Genomic DNA, 25,485 nt, shown 5'->3' with positions numbered 1-25,485 from the left:
ACCGACGCCTCCACGGGGTTCTCCCTGGCCGTCCTTTACCCACCCATGGTCAGGGCGCATCTCTATGTGGCCTTTCCAGGCCACCGGCGAGCCTCGTCCACCGGCCGCCATGCTCGCTGGCGCTGTCCCAGCTGCTCAGTTCGCGTCGCCGTGGGCTCCTCCTCAGTTTGCGTCGCCGTGGGCTCCTCCTCCCGGGGCCTCGCCTGGGCCTGTCGGATGGGACCCGACTGCCTTGGCACGCTCCTTCGGCACCATGGCCCTGACTCCTCCAGTCGGTCAGGACTGGATCGCAGACTCGGGTGCCACTTTCCATACTACACCCGACCCTGGTATACTCACTTCCGTTCACCCTCCTTCTTCCTCCCACCCCTCGTCCATCATGGTCGCAAATGGTTCTTGTCTTCCTGTCACCTCCGTGGGTACTGCTCACACTCCCGGTTCTTTTCGAGTTTCTGATGTTCTTGTTGCTCCCTCCATGGTTCACAACCTTCTTTCTATTCGCCGTTTTACCACTGACAATTCCTGTTCTGTTGAATTTGACTCTTCTGGTCTTACTGTGAAGGATGTGGCTACCCGGCGACCTCTTCTCCGCTGTGACAGCACCGGGCCCCTTTACTCCCTCCGATTTCCTGCGTCCACTTCTTCCGCTTCGCCCTCCGCTTCTTCAGCCGCTTTTGCTACCACAGCTTCTTCCACTACATGGCACCGGCGTCTTGGTCATCCTGGCCGTGCTGTCCTGACACAGCTTAGTCATAATTCCGATATACCACGTACTCGGGCTCCTGATGAGCACCTGTGTCAGGCGTGCCAACTGGGCCGTCATGTTCGACTTCCTTTTCCTACCTCTTCTTCACATGCGACCCATGTATTCGACCTTGTACATTGCGATCTATGGACATCTCCTGTTCTAAGCATTTCTGGCTACAAGTACTATCTTATTGTGGTTGATGATTTCTCTCATTATTCTTGGACTTTTCCCTTGCGTGCCAAGTCTGATACTTTTCCCACACTTCTCCACTTCTTCGCTTGGGTGTCCACTCAGTTCGGTCTCACCATCAAGGCCGTCCAGTGTGACAACGGCCGCGAGTTTGATAACACCACCTCACGTGCCTTCTTCCTCTCTCACGGCGTGCACTTACGCATGTCGTGTCCCTATACCTCCTCCCAGAACGGTAAGGCTGAACGCATGATTCGTACCACGAACGACACCATGCGCTCTCTTCTGTTCCAGTCTTCTCTCCCTGCCCCTTTTTGGGCTGAGAGTCTTCACACCTCCACCTATCTCCTTAACCGCCTACCTTCTGTTGCCTGCCCCGCTCCCACTCCACACCACGCTCTCTTCGGTACCTCCCCCCGTTACGATCACCTTCGGGTCTTCGGGTGTGCGTGTTATCCTAACACCGCAGCCACCGCTCCTCATAAGCTGGCTCCCCGTTCGACTCAGTGTGTCTTCCTCGGGTACTCCCCGGATCACAAGGGGTACCGTTGCTTTGACCTCTCTTCTCGGCGGGTCCTCATCTCTCGCCACGTGGTGTTTGACGAGTCCGTCTTCCCTTACTCCACCACCACCCCACCTTCTTCCACCTCCGACCCTGATCTCTCCTCCCTGTTTCCCACTGACCCGGTGGACCAGCCACCGCTACCGTTCTGTCCTGCAGGTACTGCTCCACCGTGGTTCTCCTCGGGCTCGACGTCCACCGGTACTGTCCCTGACCCTGCGCCCAGCACGGGTTCGACGGTGCCGGCCTCTGGTGCTGCTTCTTCCCCTTCGCCCTGCGCGGGACCGGTGGCACCGCCCGCAGCACCTGCTGTCCGGTTTGCGCAGCCCGTCCGCGTCTACCAGCGCCGGGCGCGGCCGGCTCCACTGGACCTGCAGCCGGCCCCGCCACCGCCGTCGCCACCTCAGTCATCGCCGGTGGACTCTTCTCCACCGGCGACGCCTACACCACCTCCACCGGCCCCGACTGCCCGTGTCGCGCCGACGGTGTACCATCCGCCTCTCCTACACCGACACCCGAGTCACGTTCACCCTATGGTGACGCGACTTGCGGCTGGTACCCTGCAGCCCCGGGCTCTTTCAGCGATGCCCGGCGCGCCGCAGTTTTCTCCTGTACCCTCCTCCGTCCGCGGCGCCCTGTCGGATCCTCACTGGCGCCGCGCGATGGAAGAGGAGTACGCGGCGCTCCTCGCCAACCAGACTTGGGATCTGGTGCCCCGTCCGCCTGGCTCCAACGTCGTCACCGGCAAGTGGATCTGGACTCACAAGCGGCGGGCTGATGGTACTCTTGAGCGGTACAAGGCTCGCTGGGTTCTCCGGGGTTTCACTCAGCGCCCTGGTGTCGACTACGACGAGACGTTCAGTCCGGTGGTCAAGCCAGCTACTGTCCGGACTGTTCTCTCACTGGCTCTCTCCCGCTCCTGGCCCGTGCATCAGCTCGACGTCAAGAACGCCTTCCTGCACGGCACTCTGACTGAGACTGTTTACTGCAGCCAGCCAGCGGGGTTTGTTGACTCTTCTCGGCCTGATATGGTTTGCCGGCTCAACAAGTCACTTTATGGCCTCAAGCAGGCCCCTCGAGCTTGGTATTCGAGGTTTGCTGCCTACCTCCTGACGCTGGGCTTTGTGGAGGCCAAGTCCGATACTTCGCTGTTCATTTATCACCATGGAGCTGAGACTGCTTATCTACTGCTCTATGTTGATGACATTGTCCTCACTGCCTCCAGTCCGTCCCTCCTACGGCGGATCATCACCTCGCTTCAGCAGGAGTTCGCTATGAAGGATCTGGGTGTGCTCCATCATTTTCTTGGGGTCACTGTTGAGCCTCGTCAGGCCGGCCTCTTTCTTCACCAGCGGCAGTATACTCTTGATATCCTGGAGCGAGCTGGGATGACTGACTGCAAGCCCTGCTCCACTCCAGTTGATACTCAGGCCAAGTTGTCAGAGGCCGCCGGCACTCCTGTGACAGATGCTACTGCATACCGGAGTCTGGCTGGGGCCCTTCAGTACCTCACCTTCACCAGGCCAGATATCACTTATGCAGTTCAGCAGATTTGCCTTCACATGCATGATCCCCGAGAGCCCCATCTCACTGCTCTGAAGCGCTTACTCCGTTACCTCCGGGGCACTGTGGACTACGGCCTCCTTCTTCACCGGTCTCCCTCCACTGAGCTTGTTGTCTACACCGACGCTGACTGGGCCGGGTGTCCGGACACTAGGCGCTCTACCTCCGGCTACGCCGTCTTTTTGGGCGGCAACCTGGTGTCCTGGTCGTCCAAGCGTCAGCCGGTGGTCTCCCGCTCCAGTGCCGAGGCGGAGTACCGCGCTGTCGCTAACGGCGTGGCTGAGGCATCCTGGCTTCGGCAGCTCCTTGTCGAGCTCCACACTCCTTCTTCCCGGAGCACTCTTGTCTACTGCGACAACGTCAGTGCGGTGTACCTCTCCACCAACCCTGTTCAGCACCAGCGGACCAAGCATGTGGAGATTGACCTTCACTTCGTCCGGGATCGGGTCGCCATCGGCGATGTTCGGGTCCTCCACGTCCCGACCACCTCTCAGTTTGCTGACATCTTCACCAAGGGCCTCTCGTCACCCGCCTTCACCGAGTTTCGCTCCAGCCTCAACATCACCTGTGGCTAGTTGCGTCTTGGGGGGGCTTGTGTGTGTGCCTTTCTTTTCATGTCCAGTCTGCAACTCCGCTGCGTCGGTAGTTCAGACTGCGGGGGAGTGTTGGTGTACTATGTGTATTAGGGCCCAATAGGCCCATGTAAGACATCTACATAGCTACCCTCTAGGGTTAGCCCATAATCTAGCTATTACCTTATAGTAGTTCCTATTACATATATGCTGTGGAAACTGTTGTCGGGTTGCTGCCTCAAAGCAGATGAATTTCATTTACAAAGATATAAAATTAGAACATTTTTTTTATTACCTCGGATGCCCCTCTATTTGAGATTGCTGCCTTTTGATTCATCTCAAAACTAGCAAATCATATAAGATTAAAAAAAACTGCTGGGACTAGTTGAGGCCTGAGCAGGCTTCACATCCCTTTATCTTACACCTGGTGCATCCTATTTTCTCATTGCCACTCCAACATGCATGTTATCAAACATTATGCTATAGTCATAATTATTGTGTTTTATAAATGAAATTAGTCATATTGGATCTTCAAATTTAGTTCTTTACCATACGTATTTCATGTATTCAAAACTGAGTCTAGTTCAGTTGGTGGAAGGTGTGTGTACACTTCCACCACCCAGGTTCAAGTCCTCTTCAATTCCAATTTGGGTACATATTTCTTCTTATTTACAATGCCACCTAGTTCCTCTTAGGTTGGTCATGTTTTTATTTCATTATCGGTCCCAAAGTCTTTAAGTCTTCCATAGAATAAAAGTAGAAAAATTTCTTCCGCTGTTAGTGTCTTATTGCAGTCAAGCTTCTACTGATTAAGATACTTTGCAGGTTTGTACACCTGATGATGCTTGCAGGGTCGGCAAAATAAGTGAGCTTTTTGTTTATCAGAACTTCAGCCGTGTTCCAGTTGAATCTGTTGGTGCCGGTGACATTTGTGCTGTATGTGGAATGAATGATATCATGGTAGGTGTTTGTTCATCTTGTATTCAATTCTTTCAGTTTATTTTTATCTTTATAACGTTATCGTTCTATGCTTCGAACCATACAGATTGGGGAAACTATTGCTGATAAAGTTACAGGAACACCATTGCCCACTATCAAAGTGGAGGAGCCAACAGTCAGAATGTCTTTCTCCATCAATACATCACCTTTTGTTGGAAAGGAGGTATAGCCATCCTCCACGCAAACATAAAATAGTGTATCTCTAATTTCTAGCATGCTATCCTGTGCTAAAGAGAGTTGGGAGATCCATAAAATTGATCTTGACTACTCAATCTGATCTCCTGCATTTGTTGTTCTAAATTCATTCTTCCTCTCATTCTCTATCACAGGGGAAATATGTTACTAGCCGAAATCTCCGTGACAGGTTATATCGTGAGCTTGAAAGGAATTTGGCTATGAAAGTAGAAGATGGGGAGACTGCTGATACATTCCTTGTTAGTGGAAGAGGCACACTGCATCTCACAATATTGATAGAGAACATGTAAGAACTAACATTTGTTACTATTACGAATTTAGTGAGTTCTGGTTGTATTAAGAACAATGTGAACTTTGTAGGCGGAGAGAAGGATATGAATTTATGATTGGACCTCCAAAGGTCATAAACAAGACAGTGGATGGAAAACAACTAGAACCTTATGAGGTAAGTCTATACTTTATTGTATAAATATATAATAGATTTGTAATATATTTTTTTACTGATCTATTGGCTATAAACCTCTTCTTTTATTACTTTATTCTTTCTGGAACTCTTTTGTCCTCAGGTTCCATTTAACTAATATGTTCACGTTACTGTGCTCCAGATAGCTGCTGTTGAGGTTCCAGAGGAGTACATGGGTTCAGTTGTTGAGCTTTTGGGGAAAAGGCGTGGACAAATGGTTAACATGGAAGCTAGCGGGTTGGTGCCATACTTTCATTACTTCATCAGATCTTTAGCGAAATTCTTGGTTGCAATCCATATAATATTCTTATATAGAAAAAAAGAAAGCAATAAAAACTGCCAACATTGTTGCGATTCATCAGAATTAACGACTTCTGGAGTTCATTGCTCAAGTCCCACACTTTCATCCTAGATGACCTTTTTTCTGTTATTTTTAATGTAGTATTTTTGTAACTACTAGTACTCCTTCCGTTTCGGATTTATAGGGTGTCCATTTTTCTCTTAGCTGTTCAGTTTTACTAAGCACGTTCCGTTTCCAAAGCACAAATGGACGTCTGTAGCCCTCCTAAGCAACGGCAGCAATTGATAGCCGAGCTGCATGCATTCTTAAGAATTAATGGGGGGCAATTTGGTCACGTTAGCTACCTTATTGGTCTCTGAGCCAAAGAAAAGTGCACCCTGTAAATTAAAACATAAGGTGTACTATTAAGGGTTTAGGGTTAAGCTTCATACTCTATGCACTAACGTAGGTGTACGCAGTATGGGACTAAGTAAACATAATTGTATGCTCTTAGCATCATTATCTTTTGTGTATATTTTGAACAATTTTACTTGAGAAAAAGAAAAGCTCAGACATTAATGCAAACCTATCCAAACTGATGAAATCCAACAAACTGGTCAATTTTCTGTGAGTTCTTCCATGGTCAGTTTGCACAATTTTAGTTGGGAGTTGTGATTTCACTTTATTGGTGTCTCAGTCCTTAATTATGGATAATTTATCTTATCTAGTGTAGAAATCATGCAGCAGGTGAATTGTTCTAATTAATTAAAAAGCCAGGTCTTTCAACGAAAAGAGGAAAATTATGTGCTTGATTATTGACTTGTCTTGTATTAATTAAATCATACCCCAGCCTATTGTGTACTGCTTCTTTTTCACATTGCTTTATTGCCTTACTGAGAATTATTTTGAATGGTAGGCCGGAGGGAACAACATTGCTGAAATACAAGATTCCTACCAGAGGCCTCATTGGACTTCGGAATGCAATTCTTACAGCTTCTCGTGGCAGAGCTATACTTAACACAATTTTTGACAGCTATGGCCCATGGGCTGGAGATCTTAGCTCACGCGATCAGGGATCCTTGGTATGGATAATTTTCAAAGCAATGAAGCTTTTCCTTAAATTTTCCCTAGCATTTAACTTGGATAAAATGATCTAGGTTGCGTTTGAAGATGGAAGCACTACTTCTTACGCACTTCTTAATGCGCAAGAAAGAGGTTTGCTGTTTGTCCAACCTGGCCAGGATGTTTACAAAGGTCAAATTGTTGGTATCCATCAGCGACCTGGTGATTTAGCAATTAATGTGTGCAAGAAAAAGGCTGCTACAAATGTTCGTTCCAACAAGGAAACTACAGGTAGAACTTTATTTTCACTCAGCAGTTTGATGATTTCTCATTTTTTTTATTTCTACCAGAACTGCCACCTTTTATGTAACAGATTTTGTGTACTGTGATTGGCTCTTCTTGAAAAACGTCCCAATAGCTGCTGCAACATAAATGATAAAATTTTGGAACAAGAACGAGTAGAGATCTTGGATTATAACCATGTATTGAAAACAATGTAGGTTGTTCATTCTAGAAGTAGCAAGTGCTGAAATGCCCAATATGTACTTGAAAATGCTTTTATTACTCAACCAATATTCATATTCATTGACTATTAGCTTTTGATCAAACTACACTTAATGCTCTGTGTTCCCTATTTTGCAGTGGTTCTTGATGAACCTTTAAGCTACAGTTTGGATGACTGCATAGAGTTTATCCAAGAAGATGAGCTAGTGGAGGTTACCCCTGCAAGCATCCGCATGTGCAAGAACCCAAAAATTTCGAAGAGAAAGTAGCATTACCGTATCGATACATTCTGAAGGCATCAGTTTCAGGTAGAAGCTGGCTTTTCCACTGCCAGGGCTGATACGACGGCTACATGGTGCCCCACACAAATCTGTAACTAGGCAATTTTGGTGGTCTACAGACTAAAGGCTTAAAGGTTGCCGGATTCAGATATAGGGTTATATGCAACTTGGTGATGATTAAAGCAGCTGATTAGTCTCTTTATTCATCAATAGAGAGGCTGGAGTAGTATTTTGGGCTGCAGATAAGCTGTACATGCTTTCTGCAGCAATCTCAGCGGGTACATGTATGTCTGTATGTAGGAGATATAGGTGTACTGTACATGATTCTTTCAGTCCTAGCAAGGACTGGAGCAAAGATTTTGCAATGCAAGACGTTTATTGTAAGTTACAAGAAACAGATGAAACACATGCGAACTGGAGATTCCAGCATAAAAGAATTGAACACTTTGATAGATTCATAGATAGGGCTACAAGATGAGTGCTACGCTGCATCAGTGGATTACGGTTGCTTCAGAGAAAACCATGTGGAACATAGACTGCTACAGCTGCTGACAAAGAGATCCCAAGGAACCAACTCCGATGTACGCGGCGCATGGTCGTAATGGAAGCTGGCCACCTGCGCTCGGGAGCACGAAGTCCACCCCGCCGGTGGTGGCGGTGGCAGCGGCTGCGATCCCGTCAGTGCGGGCTTCTGGTTTGACACCTGCGCTGGTTCATCCGCGCGAGTCATGGTATGCCGAAATGGCACAGAGGCTTCATCAGCTTGTACCGCGACGTGTCGGCAAGTTCACAAGCGGGGTGCACGCCCGCTTCACCCTGCGAGGCCCGACAGGCATGCTCATCCTTTCGCCACTCTCTGACGAAGCGAGGAGGACAAATTATACGGTTCTACTCAGCCCCAATTCAGAGAAGGTAATGATGGGTTGCCCTACTTTTGATTCCCAATGGAGTTCAAAGCGGTAGAGGGAGCCGCTGGGCATGTGTCTATAACTCTATATGCTGCAAGACGATGTCTGGTCTATTCGTATTTCAGCTTGTGAATTGCCAGTGTGGATCTCGAACATGCTGCTTGTTCACGACCGGATCTACTGTATGGTGGGCACCATCAGCTTGTGTTTGACTTGGTATCCAAAATTCTTCACAATTGAGCTCTCAAAACCGGTGGCATTTGGAGATGGTGAGATCAGGCTGTCGTGCCAATGGTTCAAAGATCGATCTTGTTCATGTGAAGGAGCTCCAAATTTGCATCTGGATCCACAGGTGAGGCTATGGCAGCAAGGGGAACTGGTTGCTGTTTGATGCCATTTCCTCAGGCAATGTGTATGCTTATCTGACTAGTACTTTGCGCGCGGAATGCAAACTTGCACGAGATAGTTAGAAGTTTAGTTAAATATGCATTGATACATATATATTTACATATGGCACATAGAATTATATATCCAAATAGAGGTACACGAAATAGTTGAAGTAGTCATCCATTGCTGGATGGTAGACATCTAACACCGACGCTGCTAATACATTTGGGACATGGTTCATTGGGCAAATAATTATTCAGCAGGTTTTGTGTCTACTTAGGAAGCTATGCTTAGTCCTTCATTGGCGCATTCAGTCATATTCGACGTATGCACATAGATTACTGCAACAGAGGTAAGAAAAAAAAAAGACAAAGGAAAGATAGTTGGATGGTGACTATAGGTCTATAGCATTATGGTTTAAGTGCTTATTTAATGATATTTAGTACCAAAATCATCTGGCTCAATTCCAGTCGCAGGATGATCAATGTATGCATCTTCGTCATCAGCAGTAGGAGCTTGAGCTTAAATTAGTACAAAACACAATTATGAGATAAATTAGAGTGTGCTGTATGGAATGAGTTAACTTTAGTAAATTCAGATCAGGAGACCTTTAGGGTGATTTGCTTGAGGCAAGGGTAAGAATTCTGTGGTTCTGAAGGTAACATTCCATCCACGCTTGTTTCCAGCAGTAGTTCCATGTGCTTTCCTTGATAGAAATGCCATTGTTGGGATCATGGAGACACGAGACGTAAGTGCATATACAAGGTACATATTTTCACTGACTCATGAAGATCTGCTGTTGTATTTCATAATATTTTTCTAACAATGCTTTAACAGTTTCTTTATTATATTAGTATATTCATTAGACAGTATGAAAGCTGGTTCCTCAGTATCGTATGAGTCGTGAAAAAAATGAGAAAAAAAGTAGAAATGGACTCGAAGAATATATTATGCAGTGTGCTGCTAAGTAAAAGCAAAGTATCAGCGAGCTGGAATAATTGCATGCATTGTGAACATTAATGGAGTCTTAAGCGACAAGAAGATTTGAGGTAAAGATAAAGCAACATAACAGACTTATTGATTTGCTTTAGTGTTAAAGCAAGGAATAGAAAAGGTATAGGAACACGTCTTTGCACGTTTTTGCCCAGAGCATAGATAACATAATATCTTTACATTATAGCATTATCAACCTGATTTGAGCATATTTATCAATGAATGTTACTTAAAGCATATAGGAACACGTCTGATTGACCAAACATTGTGCAAACATACATATCATCTATAATTTATGTAGGTATTGTATTTCAATTGATGGCAAGGAAATAATACCTTGTTTCTTTCAAAAGACCTAGGGCCTCAGAAATACTTTCTCTGCCATTGTTGTCCACAACAAAGGTGAGGCCCTAGGTGTCCTAGAAGTAGTGCCTCTACACGGGCCGTGGTCTGTTGAAAGAAACATGTCAGACATCAGACAAGGAGGATATGTTAAGCTAAAAGGAATGATATAATGAAGGTGCTAATCTTAAGCAATAGACGGGTGTGCTTTTTTATTGAGTGTTGAAGTTGATTTGCATTTACACTCTAATAGTTGATACAAATTGGAACATAATGCATATATATGAAGTTTTATGTGTAATTTCCGTTCCTTCATTGGAATGCCGATGTCACCTAGGCATGCCTTAGGTAATAGGAGGGGCCTGACTGTCTGCCTAGCGCCTAGCGCTCTTTGAAACATTACCAAGTTTGCTAGCTAAATGATTAGGAAAAAGGTGGATTAAATTCAGTTGCTGGGTCAGCTAATATAAAGGCTTACTGATGTCCTCTTCAGATTAAGCAAGGAATAATCAAGGATCTGTCTCATGTAACCCGTCATATCTCATCCCTCTCTCCACCTTGCGTCTCTTCTCGCCGGAAGTCCGTCCTCCCTGAAGCCACCGCACTGCCTCTAGTCGTCATGCTCTGCCTCCCGACTCTTGGCTGTTATTTTACCCAGCTCTAAGCTAGTCCATATCATTAGTGTACTGACATCTGCGGTAAAACTTTTAAATTTAGATGTTTAAATAGTCATATCAGTAGAATGTCAAGCAACAGTTATATTCTAAAATGAAGAAAGCCATGTTAGGGAAATCTAAGCTATATTTGTTTGATGGACATGATAGATATCTGATATTTAATGAAAGGTTGCTGAGATTGGAATTTGGAAATGAATGATTCTTGGCATTCACAATCAAGAAACAATTTGTTTTAATAGTGGATAAGCTAATGCTCCAATCTTTATTCATATTGATGATTGATCTGTTGCAGACTGATGTCGCATGAACATTTACTCATATTTCTGCTGCAGATGTGGCATTTGCTAATTTGAACACAGAAACTCACACCACACACAATATGAATATCTTATCTATTTTCGTTGCCTCTTCCAGGCTTGCTTGATGCTTTATAAAGCTCCAATTGTGTTACTGTGAATAAATTTCTGCTAAGCTGACTTTCTAGCTCCTCAGCAGTTCTGCGCTTATTTTCCATTATTGCCTCCATATCGTTGTTAATTCTTCAATGCTCAATTTTGCTAATTGCTAGTGAGGTATCTAATATTGAATATGATTAGTACAAAGGAAGAATAGCAATTGGATGGCTGCATTCTGTTGTTCTTGATGGGCTTTTGAGCTACAGTTTATCCAAGAAGATAAGCTAGTGGAGTTTAGGCCAACAAGAATGCACATGTGCAAGAACCCAAAACTTTGAAAGAAAAACTAAAGGTTATCACACCATTCATTCGCAAGGTTTCAGTTTCAGATAGGATCTTCCCTTTTCCATTCCCAGGCTTGATCTGACAGCTACATGGCATATTGACATCCCACCAGGTCAGTAACCAGAATGTTTTTGGTGGTCTGCAGAGTAAAGGTTGCAAGATTCAAATGTGTATTATATGCAATTAATTTGATGATGATTGAGTGAACAGATTATATGCAACACGGTCTACTATAATTCCAATAAACAACACACAAACTGGGAGATTCCAGCACAAAATAATTGAATATTTAGATAGATTCATAGATAGATAGAGCTACAAAATGAGTGCTACTCTACATCAGTGGATTACAAGCAGCCTAAGTTACTGCAGACTGCTATAGCTGCTGACAAAGACATCCCAAGGAACCAACTTCTAGCTGCAAAAAATGGTGCTGCCAGTTCCAGGCACAGCTGCTTCTTTCTCGCATTGTGCTGCAAAAGCCTCAGATCATCCGCCAGTTCTTGACCAGAAGAAACTACCCTCCTAGCAGGTGATGCAGTAGCCTCCCCACTGAGCGCAGCCAAGCACTCCAGCGGCCATGTCTGGCACGGCGCAATTGCTCTGGACACCAGCAGCCCTTGACAAGCTCCAGAAGTCCTGCTGGTCTTGGTGGCCTCCTGCCATGTTGCCGATGCGCGGCACGACCCTGTTGTTATCGACCGCAATCGAGCTCAAGAATTCCTCCTGCTCAGCAAAGTTACTGCTATGGACATCAACCCCCAGTTCTCCTGCATTCAGCTGCTCCAGTTCCGCCATGCTGCTAGGTTGTTGCTCCATCAACTGCGGCACCATGACCTGCTCCTCCTCTGTACTCGGCACCTGCTGCTCCAACTCTTGGCCCTGCTCTGCATTGGCAGTCGCTGCGGATGGGAAGACTAGAGAATCGCTGCTGTTGAGAAGAGGACTCTGCTGGAAGATGTCGTCATTGGTCAGGACAAGCTGCGAGCGCTCTTCATCTGCAGAAGAGTACACCATTAACTGCGGCATCATGACATCCTCCTCTGCTGTACTCGGCACCTGCTGCTCCAGCTCTTGGTACTGCTCTGCATTGGCTGGCTCTGCGGACGGGAAGCCCAGATAGTCGCTGACATCGAGAAGAGGACTCAGCAGGAAGATGTCGTCGGTCGGGACAAACTGCGAGCGTTCTTCATCTGCAGAAGTGTGCACCATCAACTGCGGCATCATGACCTGCTGCTCCTCTGTACTCGGCACCTGCTGCTCCAAGTCTTGGTACTGCTCTGCATTGGCTGGCGCTGCGGACGGGAAGCCCAGATAATCGCTGATGTTGAGATAAGGACTCTGCAGGACGCTGTCGTCGGTTAGGACAAGATGCGAGCGTTGCTCATCTGCAGAAGCGTACTCCACCATCAACTGCGGCATCATGACCTTCTCCTCGTCTGTAGTGGGCACCTGCTGCTCCAACTCTTGGTACTGCTCTGCGTTGGCTGACGCTGCGGAAGGGAAGCCCAGAAAATCGCTGCTGGCAAGGAGGGGACTCTGCGGCAAGATGTCGTCTTGGGTCGGAACCTGATCTGCAGAAGCGTACCCCACCGCGCCGGAGTCAGGATCGAACATCATCCCCCCAGAACAACCACCGGCCGCCGTGGCGACGACGCGCGCACGCTGAGACAACGCCTGTCCAATCTGGCAGTCTTCTTGGTAATCCGGGACGCGCTTTCTCTTCTTCCCGTGGCCGGTGAAGGCGATGTGGCAAATCTTGACGAGCGACGGACATGGCGGCGCGGCGATGGAGTACTCGTGCATCACCCACCCCACGCTGCCGCCATTCTTGCCTTTCCCCATGTGCAGGTTGAGATTGCTCTTGCGGCAGCTGATCTTCTCGCCGCCGACGAGCAGGCTCTTCTCCAGGCTGCTCTGAATCTTCCACGACCCGACGCCGCCGTCGCAGCTGCGGTCCTGGCGGGCGCCGGGCTTCTTGGCCTCGCTGGTGCGCACAAGGAAGTAGGCCTCATCCTCGCTCCCCAGGCCGTGGCGCTCAAAAAGATCCCAGGGCAGCGAGCTCCCCGCCGCGTCGTCCTCGATGATGACGCCGGGGTATGGATCTTGGCCGCGGGCGCGGGGCAGCAGGTAGAACTCCACGAGCTCGAGTTCCTTCGGGCGGAACCTGAAGGCGGGAGGCATCCGATCCAGGATCTTCGGCATGGTCGATCGCTCGATCTGGTGACGGGATCTGAGCGAGGAGCGGCGGCGGAAGAGGCGGCGGAAGGGGGACGGGGAAAAGGCGGCGGAAGGGGGACGGGGAAAGGCGCGCTGCCTTCGAAGGCTCCGGGTTTTATAGGCGGGTCGGGGGTTTTGGGAGGACTGTCGGAATGGAATTGATGTTTCGGATATGCCTGACGTCACTTGCAGGTTCGATGCCAGTTTGCATTAGGTGACGTTTTGTTTGATGGAAGGAAATGTGGGGGTGGGTTTGGGAAATAGTAGAAGGGGAAAAAACATTTCCAATATTGGTTCATGGGTTTGGGAAAATAAGGTGGATTGTGAATGTGATATAAAGATCACATTTCCCATCAATTCAAACACGGGTAGGAGGTGGTGTATGTTTGGAATAGAGGTGAGAAACATGAGAAATTACAAACTTGCTTTTTACAATATTGCTTGTCACTGGTTGTTTCTTTATATATTAAAAGAATATTCTGGTTATTTGTGCTTTTTTTTTCCATCTTTTTTTAAAGAATAGGTTTCCCCATTTTATTTCTCACGAAACAAAACGTACATATAATCATCAAAGTTTAACGTGTTGGCATACCTACGCTCGTACTGGCAGCCCCCACACGGAGTGAATAATTACATGATAATTATTCGGCACCTCACCTTGCCCTCTATCCTAAATGTGTCATGCAGACTCTCTAGCGTTTGGCATCCCAAGATGCGTTTCCTCGTTTGGCGCTCCAAGATGCGTTTTCTTGATTCATTGTTGTTACAACATGGCACTAGCAAAAGCTATGTATCTAAAAACCCTAAAACGAATAGTAATTTAGGATGGAAGGGAGTAGCTGATTGGGACGCATCCCACCCAAGCTCCATCAGCGCTGTTGCCTTCTCTTCCAACGAGATCCAGCGAACTTGTCCAGGCACGGCCAATCTTTTTCTCTGCATCGCACCATCTTCACTATCTTGAACAGCAAGCTGTACATCTTGCCAAACTGCGCCCTGAAAACAGACTATTTCTTAGTTTCCAGATAAACCTGCACAATATATTGATGCAAGTGTACATGTTTGTCATTGCTAACCCACCACCTAGCTACTAACTCAAAGTCAGCTCCTACAGCAACACTAAACACCGAGGAAATATAATTCTACATTGCCTTTGGAACACAGCAATAAAAAAAAAAAGGTGATGAACTGAGTCAACTGATTCCTGCTCACTGCAGAACAGGCATGAATTATCCTCCACTTCTCTTCTTTTAGCAAGGTTATCTCTGGTCAGAAGTTTGTTATTATCTAGGAGGCATGGAAAGATATGAATTCTGGGAGGGACCACCAGTTTCCACATCACTGGTGTATAAACTGGTTTTATTCCTCTAAAGCTAATGGTTGTATAGAAGGGATTGCACAGAATATCTTCCCTTGATGCTAAATTTCCAAATTATAGCATCACAGTCATCGGTATAATTAATAGTTTCAGCAATGTTCACAACCTCATACCGCATACTCATCAAATGATGAGAGAAGTTCTCCTAAAAGTCAATCTCAGAGTTTCCCCATCCCACACATCTGCAATGGACCTACCTTTTTCATTAATCAAAATATGGATATCCCAATATTGAAGAGCCAAACCACTGATCCTCCCAGAATCTCACATTTCTACCATTTCCGATTTTCCAGCTATAACCCATTTGAGAAGCTTTAGATGCCCAAAGGACCCCTTTCCAAAAGAGCTCTGGGCAACAGAACATGTTTGGTTTATATGTTCTATATTTGCAATCAACTAACTTTCTCCAAAGGGCACCATTGTTCAGGTGGTATCTAGATATCCAAGAAGGCAAGCCAACAAAACACATATTTAAATTTCTCAAGTCGGGAATTCCCAAACCCCTAAACTCTTTTTTCTGTACTCTTTTTCCCTATCCCTATCCCATAGCAAAGCAAAGCAAACAAAGAATTTGGAATAAATGTTATAACTCTATCCCATCATACCCATTCTGTATCATGTGAAAAATTAAAATCCGAAACTCTAATAAAAATCATATACTTCATGCTATGTTGGCTTCATTCTCACTGGAACTGGATACTTACAAAACTAGCATAAGTAGAAATTTAACTTTGTGGAAAATACAAAAGAAATCAGTATGCTGTAATCAGTATACTTACAAAACTAGCATCAGTATGTTGGCTCCCATTACCTATATACTCGAAACATAACAGTCTTACTCGGACATCTGCAAGGACATATCTCCCCACATGCTCCATCATTATCCCCTGTGTGTCTGCACAGTAGCCCAGAAACCGTACTATGTTTCTGTGCTTGGTCCTCATCAGACACGCAACTTCCTCCTGAAATGACTTGTCTTCAGTTAGACAGTCGGAGAGCTTCTTAACAGTTACTGCATCACCACTGCGAAGCACTCCCTGCTTAACATGTCATATATGAAGTATGGACAAGAGCTTTAAGAATCAGTATCAAGAGATATTGAGGTTTTATATATGTAACGCTTTCAAAGTTGAAAGGCTAAATTGCAGCATCTAATATATTTTTATTTATACGAATAAAATGCACCATAGTTGCAAGAACTTGCGAGGTGGGTGCAAGTGTTCAGCTAAGTAATAGAACATGACAATCTCTCAAATAGGCCATTAAACTTGTTTTAGTTGTGCATAACAGGTCCACATCTGACACCGTGGATGTCTATCTATAAAATGGTAGTACAACTTCAGTATCCGCACCATTTAGTCCATCTTCCTTTCTTGCAGGCAGACAAATGAGTAGCTGAACAATCAAATCTCGCAACAGTTGCAAATTAGTAGGTTTCAACTGGCACTTGCATGTCACACTCTGTATAAAACACTTCACTACATTCACATCCATTGCTAGTTGAGAGTGTACAAAAAACAAGAAGTTTCAAACAAATGATTGATAAAAAGGGGATAACATACAAATTTTACTATTCAAGCGAATGTGTATTTTTTTTGTTCCTGTTAACTTATTATGATTTTTTGAACTTAAAATTTCAAATGGTGATCATCCCATCACTCAAATATGTGCACACCAACTGAGCCTATATTCGACCCACCCCCAAACCCCCACAGAAATTGTAAATACTATTAGAGGGTAAATCTTATCTATTGGGCTAACCCTAGTGGGTAGCTATATAGCAGTCATACATGGGCCTTATTGGGCCATAATACACACATACTCCAACACTCCCCCGCAGTCTGAACTACCGACGCAGCGAAGTTGCAGACTGGACATGAAAAGAAGGACACACACACAAGCCCCCCCCCCCCCCACAGACGCAACTAGCCACAGGTGATGTTGAGGCTGGAGCGAAACTCGGTGAAGGCAGGTGACGGGAGGCCCTTGGTGAAGATGTCAGCAAACTGAGAGGTGGTCGGGACGTGGAGGACCCGAACATCGCCGATGGCGACCCGATCCCGGACGAAGTGAAGGTCAATCTCCACATGCTTGGTCCGCTGGTGCTGAATAGGGTTGGTGGAGAGGTACACCGCACTGACGTTGTCGCAGTAGACAAGAGTGCTCCGGGAAGAAGGGGTGTGGAGCTCGGCAAGGAGCTGCCGAAGCCATGATGCCTCGGCCACGCCGTTAGCGACAGCGCGGTACTCCGCCTCGGCACTGGAGCGGGAGACCACCGGCTGACGCTTGGACGACCAGGACACCAGGTTGCCGCCCAAAAAGACGGCGTAGCCGGAGGTAGAGCGCCGAGTGTCCGGACACCCGGCCCAGTCAGCGTCGGTGTAGACAACGAGCTCAGTGGAGGGAGACCTGTGAAGGAGGAGGCCGTAGTCCACAGAGCCCCGGAGGTAACGGAGTAGGTGCTTGAGAGCAGTGAGATGGGGCTCCCTGGGATCATGCATGTGGAGGCAAATCTGCTGAAGAAGCGGAGGGCGAAGCGGAAGAAGTGGACGCAGGAAACCGGAGGGAGTAAAGGGGCCCAGTGCTGTCACATCGGAGAAGAGGTCGTCGGGTAGCCAAATCCTTCACAGTAAGACCAGAGGAGTCAAATTCAACAGAACAGGAATTGTCAGTGGTAAAACGGCGAATAGAAAGAAGGTTGTGAACCATGGAGGGAGCAACAAGAACATCAGAAACCCGAAAAGAACCGGGAGTGTGAGCGGTACCCACGGAGGTGACAGGAAGACAAGAGCCATTTGCGACCATGATGGACGAAGGGTGGGAGGAAGAAGGAGAGTGAACGGAAGAGAGTATACCAGGGTCGGGTGTAGTATGGAAAGTGGCACCCGAGTCAGGGCCATGGTGCCGAAAGAGCGTGCGAAGGCTGTCGGGTCCCACCCGACAGGCCCAGGCGAGGCCCCGGGAGGTGGAGCCCACGGCAACGCAAATAGAGCAGCCGGGACAGCGCCAGCGAGCATGGCGGTCGGTGGACGAGGCTCGCCTCCGGTGGCCTGGAAGGGCCACATAGAGATGCGCCCTGACCATGGGTTGGCAAAGGACGGCCAGGGAGAGCCCCGTGGAGGCGCCGGTGTGCCCGCCGGTGTGCCCCCACCGCGCCCCCCACCACGCCCCCCACCGCGACGACGGCGGCCACCACGGCCCCCCCACCCCCGCTCGGCCCAGGAGGAGGAGGACCAAGAAGGGATGACGGTGGCGAAGCGGAGGGACGCGGCGTAGGAGTCACGGCAAGAGCGGTCGAGGAAGACGAGAAGCCCGATGTGGGAAGGGACCCAGGCTGGATGCCCTGAGTAAGCTCCTCCATGACAAGGTCATCACGGACCTGCAGGAAAGTGGGGAAGGGCCGCTGTCGGGTGATCCAGGTGCGGAGGTGGGCGTAGCGCTCGTTGAGGCCGCGAAGAACGTTGAGAACCAAGATCCGGTCCTCCACGGCCCAGCCAAGATCACCGAGGGAGTCCGCCATGGTCTTCATCTTCCGGCAGAACTCGCCAACGGAGAGGTCGCCCTGGACGAAGGTGCGGAAGCTCGCATCGAGACGAAGGGCCCGGGCTTCAGCGTTGCCCAGGAACTGGCCCTCGAGCGCCAGCCAGGCCCGGCGGGCGGTGGTGTCGGGGGTGCCGCGGACGAGGTCGTGGAGGTCGAGGGAGATGGTCCCCAGGATCCACGACATGACGATGCTGTCGAGGCGAACCCACGCAGCTGTCCGGGCCGCAGGGAAGGTGTCAGTGAGGACATGGTCGTCGAGGGCGTAGCGGCGGAGAATGAGCAGCACCATATCCCGCCACCGGGCGTAGGAGGTCGACTCAGGGTCGAGGACGACGGGGACCAAGCTCTTGATGTTCTGAACACCCCCGGCCTGGTAATGGAGCTGCGCGACGAGGGGATCGGCCGGGTCGGTCCAGACAACCAAGGGAGGACGGGGAGCGCCGGAACCGGAGGAGGTGGCAGTGCTGTCGTAGGACACCGGGTGGGCGAGGAGCTGCTCGGCCTCAGCGATCTGACGGGCCAAGACGTCGGCCGCATCACGTTCGCGCTCCCAGGTCAGGGCTGCCGCGCGCAGGCGTGCCTGACCCTCGGCAGCAGCGGCCCGGGCAGCAACGAGGGCCGCCGCGAGGGTCACATCTGGAGGAGGCGGGGCAGGGAAAGGAAGCCGAGAAGGGCCCCCCCCGCCCCCGTGGCAGCAACAGGGGCGCCCGGATCGGCACCCGCATGGCTGCCCGCTCCCTGGCGGAGAGCAGCTGCCGGGCTGCCCGCCCCCTGGCGGAGAGCAGCTGCCGCGGTGGGAGCCCCGCCGGCGGGATCCACGCCGGCGGGATCCACGCCCGCGCGCCCGCCGGCGCCCGCGCGGAGGGCCGCAGCGGCGGCGGCGGCGGCGGCGGCGTGGTCCGCGCCGGCGGGTTCCCTGTCCGCGCGCCCGCCGGTGCCCGCGCGGAGGGCCGCAGCGGCGGCGGCGGCGTCCCCGGCGTGGCCCACGTCGGCGTGGCCCGCAGGGAGCCCGGCGACGGCGGCGGCGGCCAGCGCCGCAGGGGCGGCGGCCGCGCCCGCGGGAAGCCTCCCCGAGGCGATTTGCGCCCAGGCAGAAGGAAGGGAGGGGAAGGAGGAGAGAGGAGGGGGAAGGGGGTCGCCGGCCATGGCGGCGGCGGCGGCGGCGGCGGCACCAGGAAACCCTAGGTTAGTCTGATACCATATTAGAGGGTAAATCTTATCTATTGGGCTAACCCTAGTGGGTAGCTATATAGCAGTCATACATGGACCTTATTGGGCCATAATACACACATACTCCAACAAATACTATTGACGAAAAAGACTCACAACCACAAGCACCAATTTTCAATTGCGATGCCTACACGGGTGCATATGTTTAACAGGGTTCACAGGTTGTGCCTAATCATCCTCATCAAACTCCAAATTAATCATTCATCCAGTGAGTCATATGCCATCAAATGTGTTGTCGTGTCCAAGTCTAAATATCTTTGGCCGTGTGGAGGTGTCACATCTAAACATGTTGAGCCATGTGGAAGAGTAGAGAACAGTGATATGTCAAGTATGCTATGGTTGATATATCACTGTAGTCGAAGATGGTGATGGAAATTCCTGGCCGACTGATGGTTGTTTTTTCTTATGAAATCGAACTACACAGGCCCTAATCTTGTGATGCCCATTGTCACAAGATTTTTCCTGTTTTGTCCATGATGCTGCTGCTTGACAGCTTGCTTCTCTCTGCTAGTACTGAATGAGCCACTTTCTTCTGAAGATCTCAAACCAACTTCCGCGAAGCTTCACAGGCTGATTGTCAGAGGTTGTTGGGCTGGGAGAATACTGCAGTTGAGCACTTTGCGGGATTTACAGTATTTATTAGCTAGCGGACCCGTGATTGTTGCGAGTTGTTTGGTTCAGTGAATTACGTATAATAGTTTCAACAATGTTTTAGCCAATAGTGAGATACTGCTTATACAAATCTCACTCTAATTAATTGGCAACTACACATAAGCATTCACAGAAGGAATGCATAGGGTTTCAGGTAGGCAACTAGCCAGTTGGTACTTAAACTGTGGATGCTCAAGTAGGTTACGGATTTCACACTAATAAAAGAGAAACCATATCAGATTAACAGGTGTAAAATTGCATTTAGACATGTCAGGTTAACAGGGGTAACTGCATATATATCAGAATGACAGATGTAATTGCTTCCATGCATACATGTCAGATTAGCAAGTATACTATCATTTCGTATCTCGCAAGCTCCAATATAATTTTCCAATAACATTTTTGCTTAGGTGCATACAGATTTTGATAAAAACTCAATGTTGTATTGTCAAAACTTGTAAAGACTAGTACTTGGAGTGCAGAAGTAGTTAATGCAGGGAATAGCGCAAGTGACCCTGTTCCCGTATACTTCCTATGTCCCAAATTGTAGGTCGTTTTAGCTTTTCTAGGTACATAGTTATTTTTACTGTACACTTAGATATAATGTATGTCTAAATGCATATCAAAATCTATGAACCTACAAAAGCTAAAACGACATACAATTTAAAACGGAGGGAGTACCTTTGCCGGTCCAAAACTTCATATCAACATTAAAAGTCCCATTTTGAGTTGCCACGAAAGCAACACCGACACTCTGTGGAAAACCAACCAGAGTATCAGGCAATACTTGAGGGTATTAGCTTTTAGATCAATGACTTTGCATAGTGTTGGTCCTGCAACTTTGTCACTCTCGTCCCTCGAACATAGGCATAGTTCGTTGGATTGGATTCCTTCATTCTTGCGAATCCCAGCTGACCGTCCTCCATATCATCTTGGTACGCATGTAAGATAGTCTTATCACAGAGACTTCCCACGTGCCCAAATCATACTTAAGTATTCTATCAAACTTAACCAGCGTTAACTAGAGCGCGTTGTTCTTCGTGAGAGCACTGACAGCCTAATACACCTGATCATCAGGGTGGTGCTCGATCGACATAGGTCGGCTTGCTCCACACACCGGTCCCCAATCACCAGGGTCAGCATTTCCTTGGGCAACTCGGCAAATATCTCGACATAGCCATCATTGTCATAATCATCCTCGCCATAGCCATCATTTTCGTAGTCATCCTCGCCATGCCTACCATGGCACAACGATGAAGGGCCTGCGGTGGCACCATTTCCTAGGAACCGCTGCAGCCTGGGCAACTCCACCCGCTGGTCCGTGATAGGGTCCCAGACGACTAAATCCTTAAAGCTATAGGTGTTGCCGTTATGGAGGAGGACGCGGCCCACGGGTCGTGGATGTCGGCACGTGGCGGGCGGAAGGAGGAGGTGGGGGACGAAGCGGGCCAAGGCGTGGTTGCTGACTCAGAGATCGCACACAATGCCAAGCATCTGCGACGAGGCGGCGCGGACGAGGCTCGCAGGGTCGTTGGGCTGGATGCGGATGAGAACATCGTCGACCATCTTGTCCGGCAGCACCGGCGGCGCGCGTGGCCGTGGCGGCGGCATGGTGCGGATCAGATCGGAGTAAGGGTTGGATTGGTCAGGCGACTCTGCCTCGGCCAAACCAGGTTATTGATTCGTCGAGAGGAAAAAAAGGAGGTTGAGGTGGGGAGTGGGCCCACTCTACCCTCATGGAAAGAATAAAATTTGATAGTTTTCATAATGACATGATATCAGAAGTTATCTTATTACAAAACAAATTTCAGGTCCTCTACTAATATTAGAACATGCTTTATCCATCTTTGATATTGATCTGTCTTCCTCTGGAGACAAATTTATCAGAAAGACGTTGGGATTGTGAGTCCTGAAATTTTCATAGGGTATGTTAGCACCGGCAAAAATGATGAACCAAAGGCGAAAAAAATAGGACTAGCTGATGCAAATATCTTAATTGTAACTTTTTACTACACATGAGTGGAAAGCTGCAATCCTTAGTAAACATATGGAACTTAGTTAACTTAAACATTTGATAATGAAAGGATATGTCTTCCTTTGTCTTTATCTTATCTAGTTGGACCCAAAAGTTAGAAGGTCACTGGGCCAAAGCATCCCAAATTTTCGATTATTACAACTAAGCAAACCGACTAGCAAGTTCCAATCAAAATGCTAGGTCCCAATTCCAAGAGCAACTGTGAACAATTTTTGCCTTAGGTCTTCAAAAGTGGTAGCCTGTGTGCAAGAAACTGATCAGAAGGGATTAACTGCTCGAAGTGTTCATACCTCATCCACCGTTTAGACGGAGTGTTTTCCATCGAGCTTATCTAATATATCCACTATGGAAGGTCTCTTCTTGCGTTCATGGTCCACACATTGCAGCCCAATTTCAACACACATTTCAATTTGCTGGAGGCGATTTGCATCAAAAGATGCATACTTCGATGTTATGTGGCGATCTGCCCAATTTTCATGTACCTACAAAGTTGGGAGTTCGTCCTGTTATATGATATATGCAAACTAAATCTAATCTAGTCTACTGATGAAAATTTAGATCATAAAAATATCAATTAACATGGTCTTACTTTCTCAATAAATTTCTTCCCACACTTGTCTTCAGCATCGGGTATATTCTTTTCTCCGGTGCTGATCTGAATGATTAGTAGACCTAAACTATATATGTCTGACTGGGTAGAGATTTCACCTCTATATAGATACTCCGGAGCCATGTATCCTCTGCATGTAGTTCATTAAAAACATTATATTAACTAATGGTGAAAACACAATTTACTAATAAGGAAAAATAGTCATATTTCACAACTTATTTTCACTTACAATGATCCCACAACATTTTGAGTGTGCATCCGGGTTTGCTCCTGACCGAATAGTCTTGAAAGTCCGAAATCCGCAATTTTAGGGACCATGTTATCATCCAACAAAATATTTTCAGGCTTAAGATCCATATGAACAACAGGCCGATCCATTTCATTATGTAGGAAATGTAAACCTCTGCAGATTCCTTTAACTATTTTAAACCGTGTGTCCCAGTCAAGTCTATTAGATTCAGCTGAAAAAGTAAAACAAGGATATGTGTAAGTAACCTAATTACTAGAAATAAATTTCTTATTGTACTAATTCATTTTAATTTTTTCCGTTAATTATATGAACTGAAAACTCATTTTGTCTCAGAGTAGCAACTTATAGCTATACACCAGAACTCAATATAATGCAAACAATGAAGGAATCAAATAGTGGCCATTGTCATCAAATATTTCATTACATACCAAATAGATAATTATCAAGGCTTCCCTTCCATAGATATTCATAGCAGAGGAAAATTTCTGTTATATCTACAATGATATATCTTCCATTGTGCGGCACCAACTTCTTCTGCGATTCATGGCAGAACCCAACCAACTTCACTATATTTTCATGTCGGACTGCCATAAGATTTCCAACCTCATTGTTAAATGTTTTGTCAAGTGCCATAGGTGGGTTTTCCCCAAGCTTCTTCACAGCAATTAATTCACCATTCTCCAGAATTCCCTGTGTCAAGTCCTACCTATGTATCAGCATGCTGACATGTTTTTAATCAACTTTTGAGAAGGCAGAAAACATCATACCTTGTACACTATTCCAAATGCACCTTTACCAAGTTCTCGCTCAGGAGAGAAATCATCTGTGATTTGCTTGAGAAAGCTTGCTGGTATATTGTTGGGCAATGTACTTACAAGAGTGCTGGTGTCAGTAGTCATTTCTGACAATTTAGATACAGCAAGTCACATTACAACTCATGGACAGCTAAAACTTCTAATTCATGGACTTATGATAGGATACTTAAAAAAACTTATATACAAGAAAGAATAATGGACTGTGCAACATTTAGCTGGACTGTAATTAAGTATTTTTTAAAAGTTCACCTGGATTTTAACCTTCCCACCGACATACCGTTAATCTTAATTAGTAATGTCCTTAAGGCATCAACCTATACTAGTTTTTCTTTGTTTGAGAAGTTGGAGGGGCATTCCTCAGTTTTTCATTAGCAAAACCTGATCATCCCTTACAATAACATCCATACCCATCCCAGCTCAAAGCAACCAGGAAGGACGGCATCAACTCTGACCAAAACAACACAACCGAGAACAGAACGTTTATATCCAAAAGGCTCAGATTGCTCCAGAATTAGTTGCTGTGGGGGCGTCTCAGATTTCTTTCTGCTAAGAATGCGGATCTAAAAGCACGAGTTTTCAAGGAAATGGAGCTACAAATGTTCTTACAGACCGACTGGATCGATTCAGGGTGACACTTTCGCTGGGGCACAAAAACACATAAACTAGCGCAATTTCTGCCAAAAGCATCTGAAAAACAATGAGGACTGTAGGTTCCGAGCAGACGGACCTGGAACAGCCGGAGTAGGATGCAGAGCAGCCGCAGCAGGGTAGACTGGGACTGGCAGAGATGAATGAAGCGTGGGTGTATATAGCTGATGGAGGTGAAGCAGACGTTGACTTGACTCCAAGTCTCCAAGACTCTAACCATTAGTTTGGACTGACGGAGGGAAACGTGGCCTCTGTGGAGGCAGTAGGACGCGAGTCAATCTGACAAGTCAATGGCCAAACGCGGTGCCTGGAATTTTCTTTTCAGAGCTCAGGCTTTTATTCCTTTGAAAGTAGAGTAGAGAGATGACCAAAAAAATGCCCTCATGATTGGAACACCTTGGTGTGCCTTGCTTCTGCGAGATACCGGTGAAGTTGCATCGAAATTGCCATCTCCTTACAAAGTCTCCGACCTCTGTTTCCTTCGCTTCACAAGGAAATGAATTAATAGCAGGATGTGGATTCTCTGTAATTTCTTCAGAAGTAAAGGAGCATCCTTTCTGCTCCCATGATCCCATGCCGTTTAAGATATACATGGGAGCTAAAAAAATCCACATTCTAATTTCAACCATTTTCTTCTAGT

The 25,485-nt window shown here is 47.4% G+C and overlaps 2 protein-coding genes and 2 long non-coding RNA genes across 4 annotated transcripts in view; 3 read left to right on the top strand and 1 right to left on the bottom strand.

Annotated features, from left to right (window-relative positions):
* The window catches only part of LOC101775979 (putative elongation factor TypA-like SVR3, chloroplastic), a 19,399-nt gene extending 11,523 nt beyond the window's left edge, over nucleotides 1-7,876 (top strand). The window contains exons 7-14 of the mRNA XM_004952192.4: nucleotides 4,460-4,594; nucleotides 4,680-4,796; nucleotides 4,963-5,114; nucleotides 5,189-5,273; nucleotides 5,434-5,528; nucleotides 6,488-6,653; nucleotides 6,729-6,924; nucleotides 7,276-7,876. Coding sequence (XP_004952249.1) covers nucleotides 4,460-4,594; nucleotides 4,680-4,796; nucleotides 4,963-5,114; nucleotides 5,189-5,273; nucleotides 5,434-5,528; nucleotides 6,488-6,653; nucleotides 6,729-6,924; nucleotides 7,276-7,406 — 1,077 coding nt within the window. The 3' untranslated portion in view covers nucleotides 7,407-7,876. The remainder of the gene's footprint in view (nucleotides 1-4,459; nucleotides 4,595-4,679; nucleotides 4,797-4,962; nucleotides 5,115-5,188; nucleotides 5,274-5,433; nucleotides 5,529-6,487; nucleotides 6,654-6,728; nucleotides 6,925-7,275) is intronic.
* On the top strand, nucleotides 7-914 carry LOC101775566. The gene is made up of 2 exons (XR_001164616.2): nucleotides 7-329; nucleotides 563-914. It is a non-coding gene; the product is annotated as an uncharacterized LOC101775566 (long non-coding RNA).
* A 1,612-nt stretch (nucleotides 7,877-9,488) lies between the features above and the next one.
* Nucleotides 9,489-10,842, top strand: LOC111257709. Its single transcript, XR_002678308.1, has 2 exons — nucleotides 9,489-9,762; nucleotides 10,542-10,842. It is a non-coding gene; the product is annotated as an uncharacterized LOC111257709 (long non-coding RNA).
* Nucleotides 10,843-22,192: 11,350 nt separating this feature from the next.
* LOC101778575 (putative receptor-like protein kinase At4g00960) lies at nucleotides 22,193-25,079 on the bottom strand. The gene is made up of 7 exons (XM_012847836.2): nucleotides 24,925-25,079; nucleotides 24,150-24,283; nucleotides 23,811-24,072; nucleotides 23,362-23,593; nucleotides 23,112-23,262; nucleotides 22,813-23,004; nucleotides 22,193-22,396 (listed from the first exon to the last, which is right to left on the bottom strand). Exons 2-6 carry the CDS (start codon nucleotides 24,279-24,281, stop codon nucleotides 22,825-22,827), a joined length of 957 nt encoding a protein of 318 aa, XP_012703290.1. The 5' UTR covers nucleotides 24,282-24,283; nucleotides 24,925-25,079; the 3' UTR covers nucleotides 22,193-22,396; nucleotides 22,813-22,824.
* Between the last annotated feature and the right edge of the window lie 406 nt (nucleotides 25,080-25,485).

This window comes from Setaria italica, chromosome I, assembly GCF_000263155.2.
Source record: "Setaria italica strain Yugu1 chromosome I, Setaria_italica_v2.0, whole genome shotgun sequence".
Lineage (NCBI taxonomy): Eukaryota > Viridiplantae > Streptophyta > Magnoliopsida > Poales > Poaceae > Setaria > Setaria italica.
This window is presented reverse-complemented; position numbering and strand designations above follow the sequence as displayed.

Coding starts and splice junctions, on each gene's coding strand:
- LOC101778575 (XM_012847836.2), bottom strand. CDS start 24,281: ATGACTACTGACACCAGCACTCTTGTAAGTACATTGCCCAACAATATA. Junction 24,073..24,149: donor CATTTGGAATAGTGTACAAG/GTATGATGTTTT, acceptor GACTTGACACAG/GGAATTCTGGAGAATGGTGA. Junction 23,594..23,810: donor CCTTGATAATTATCTATTTG/GTATGTAATGAA, acceptor TTACTTTTTCAG/CTGAATCTAATAGACTTGAC.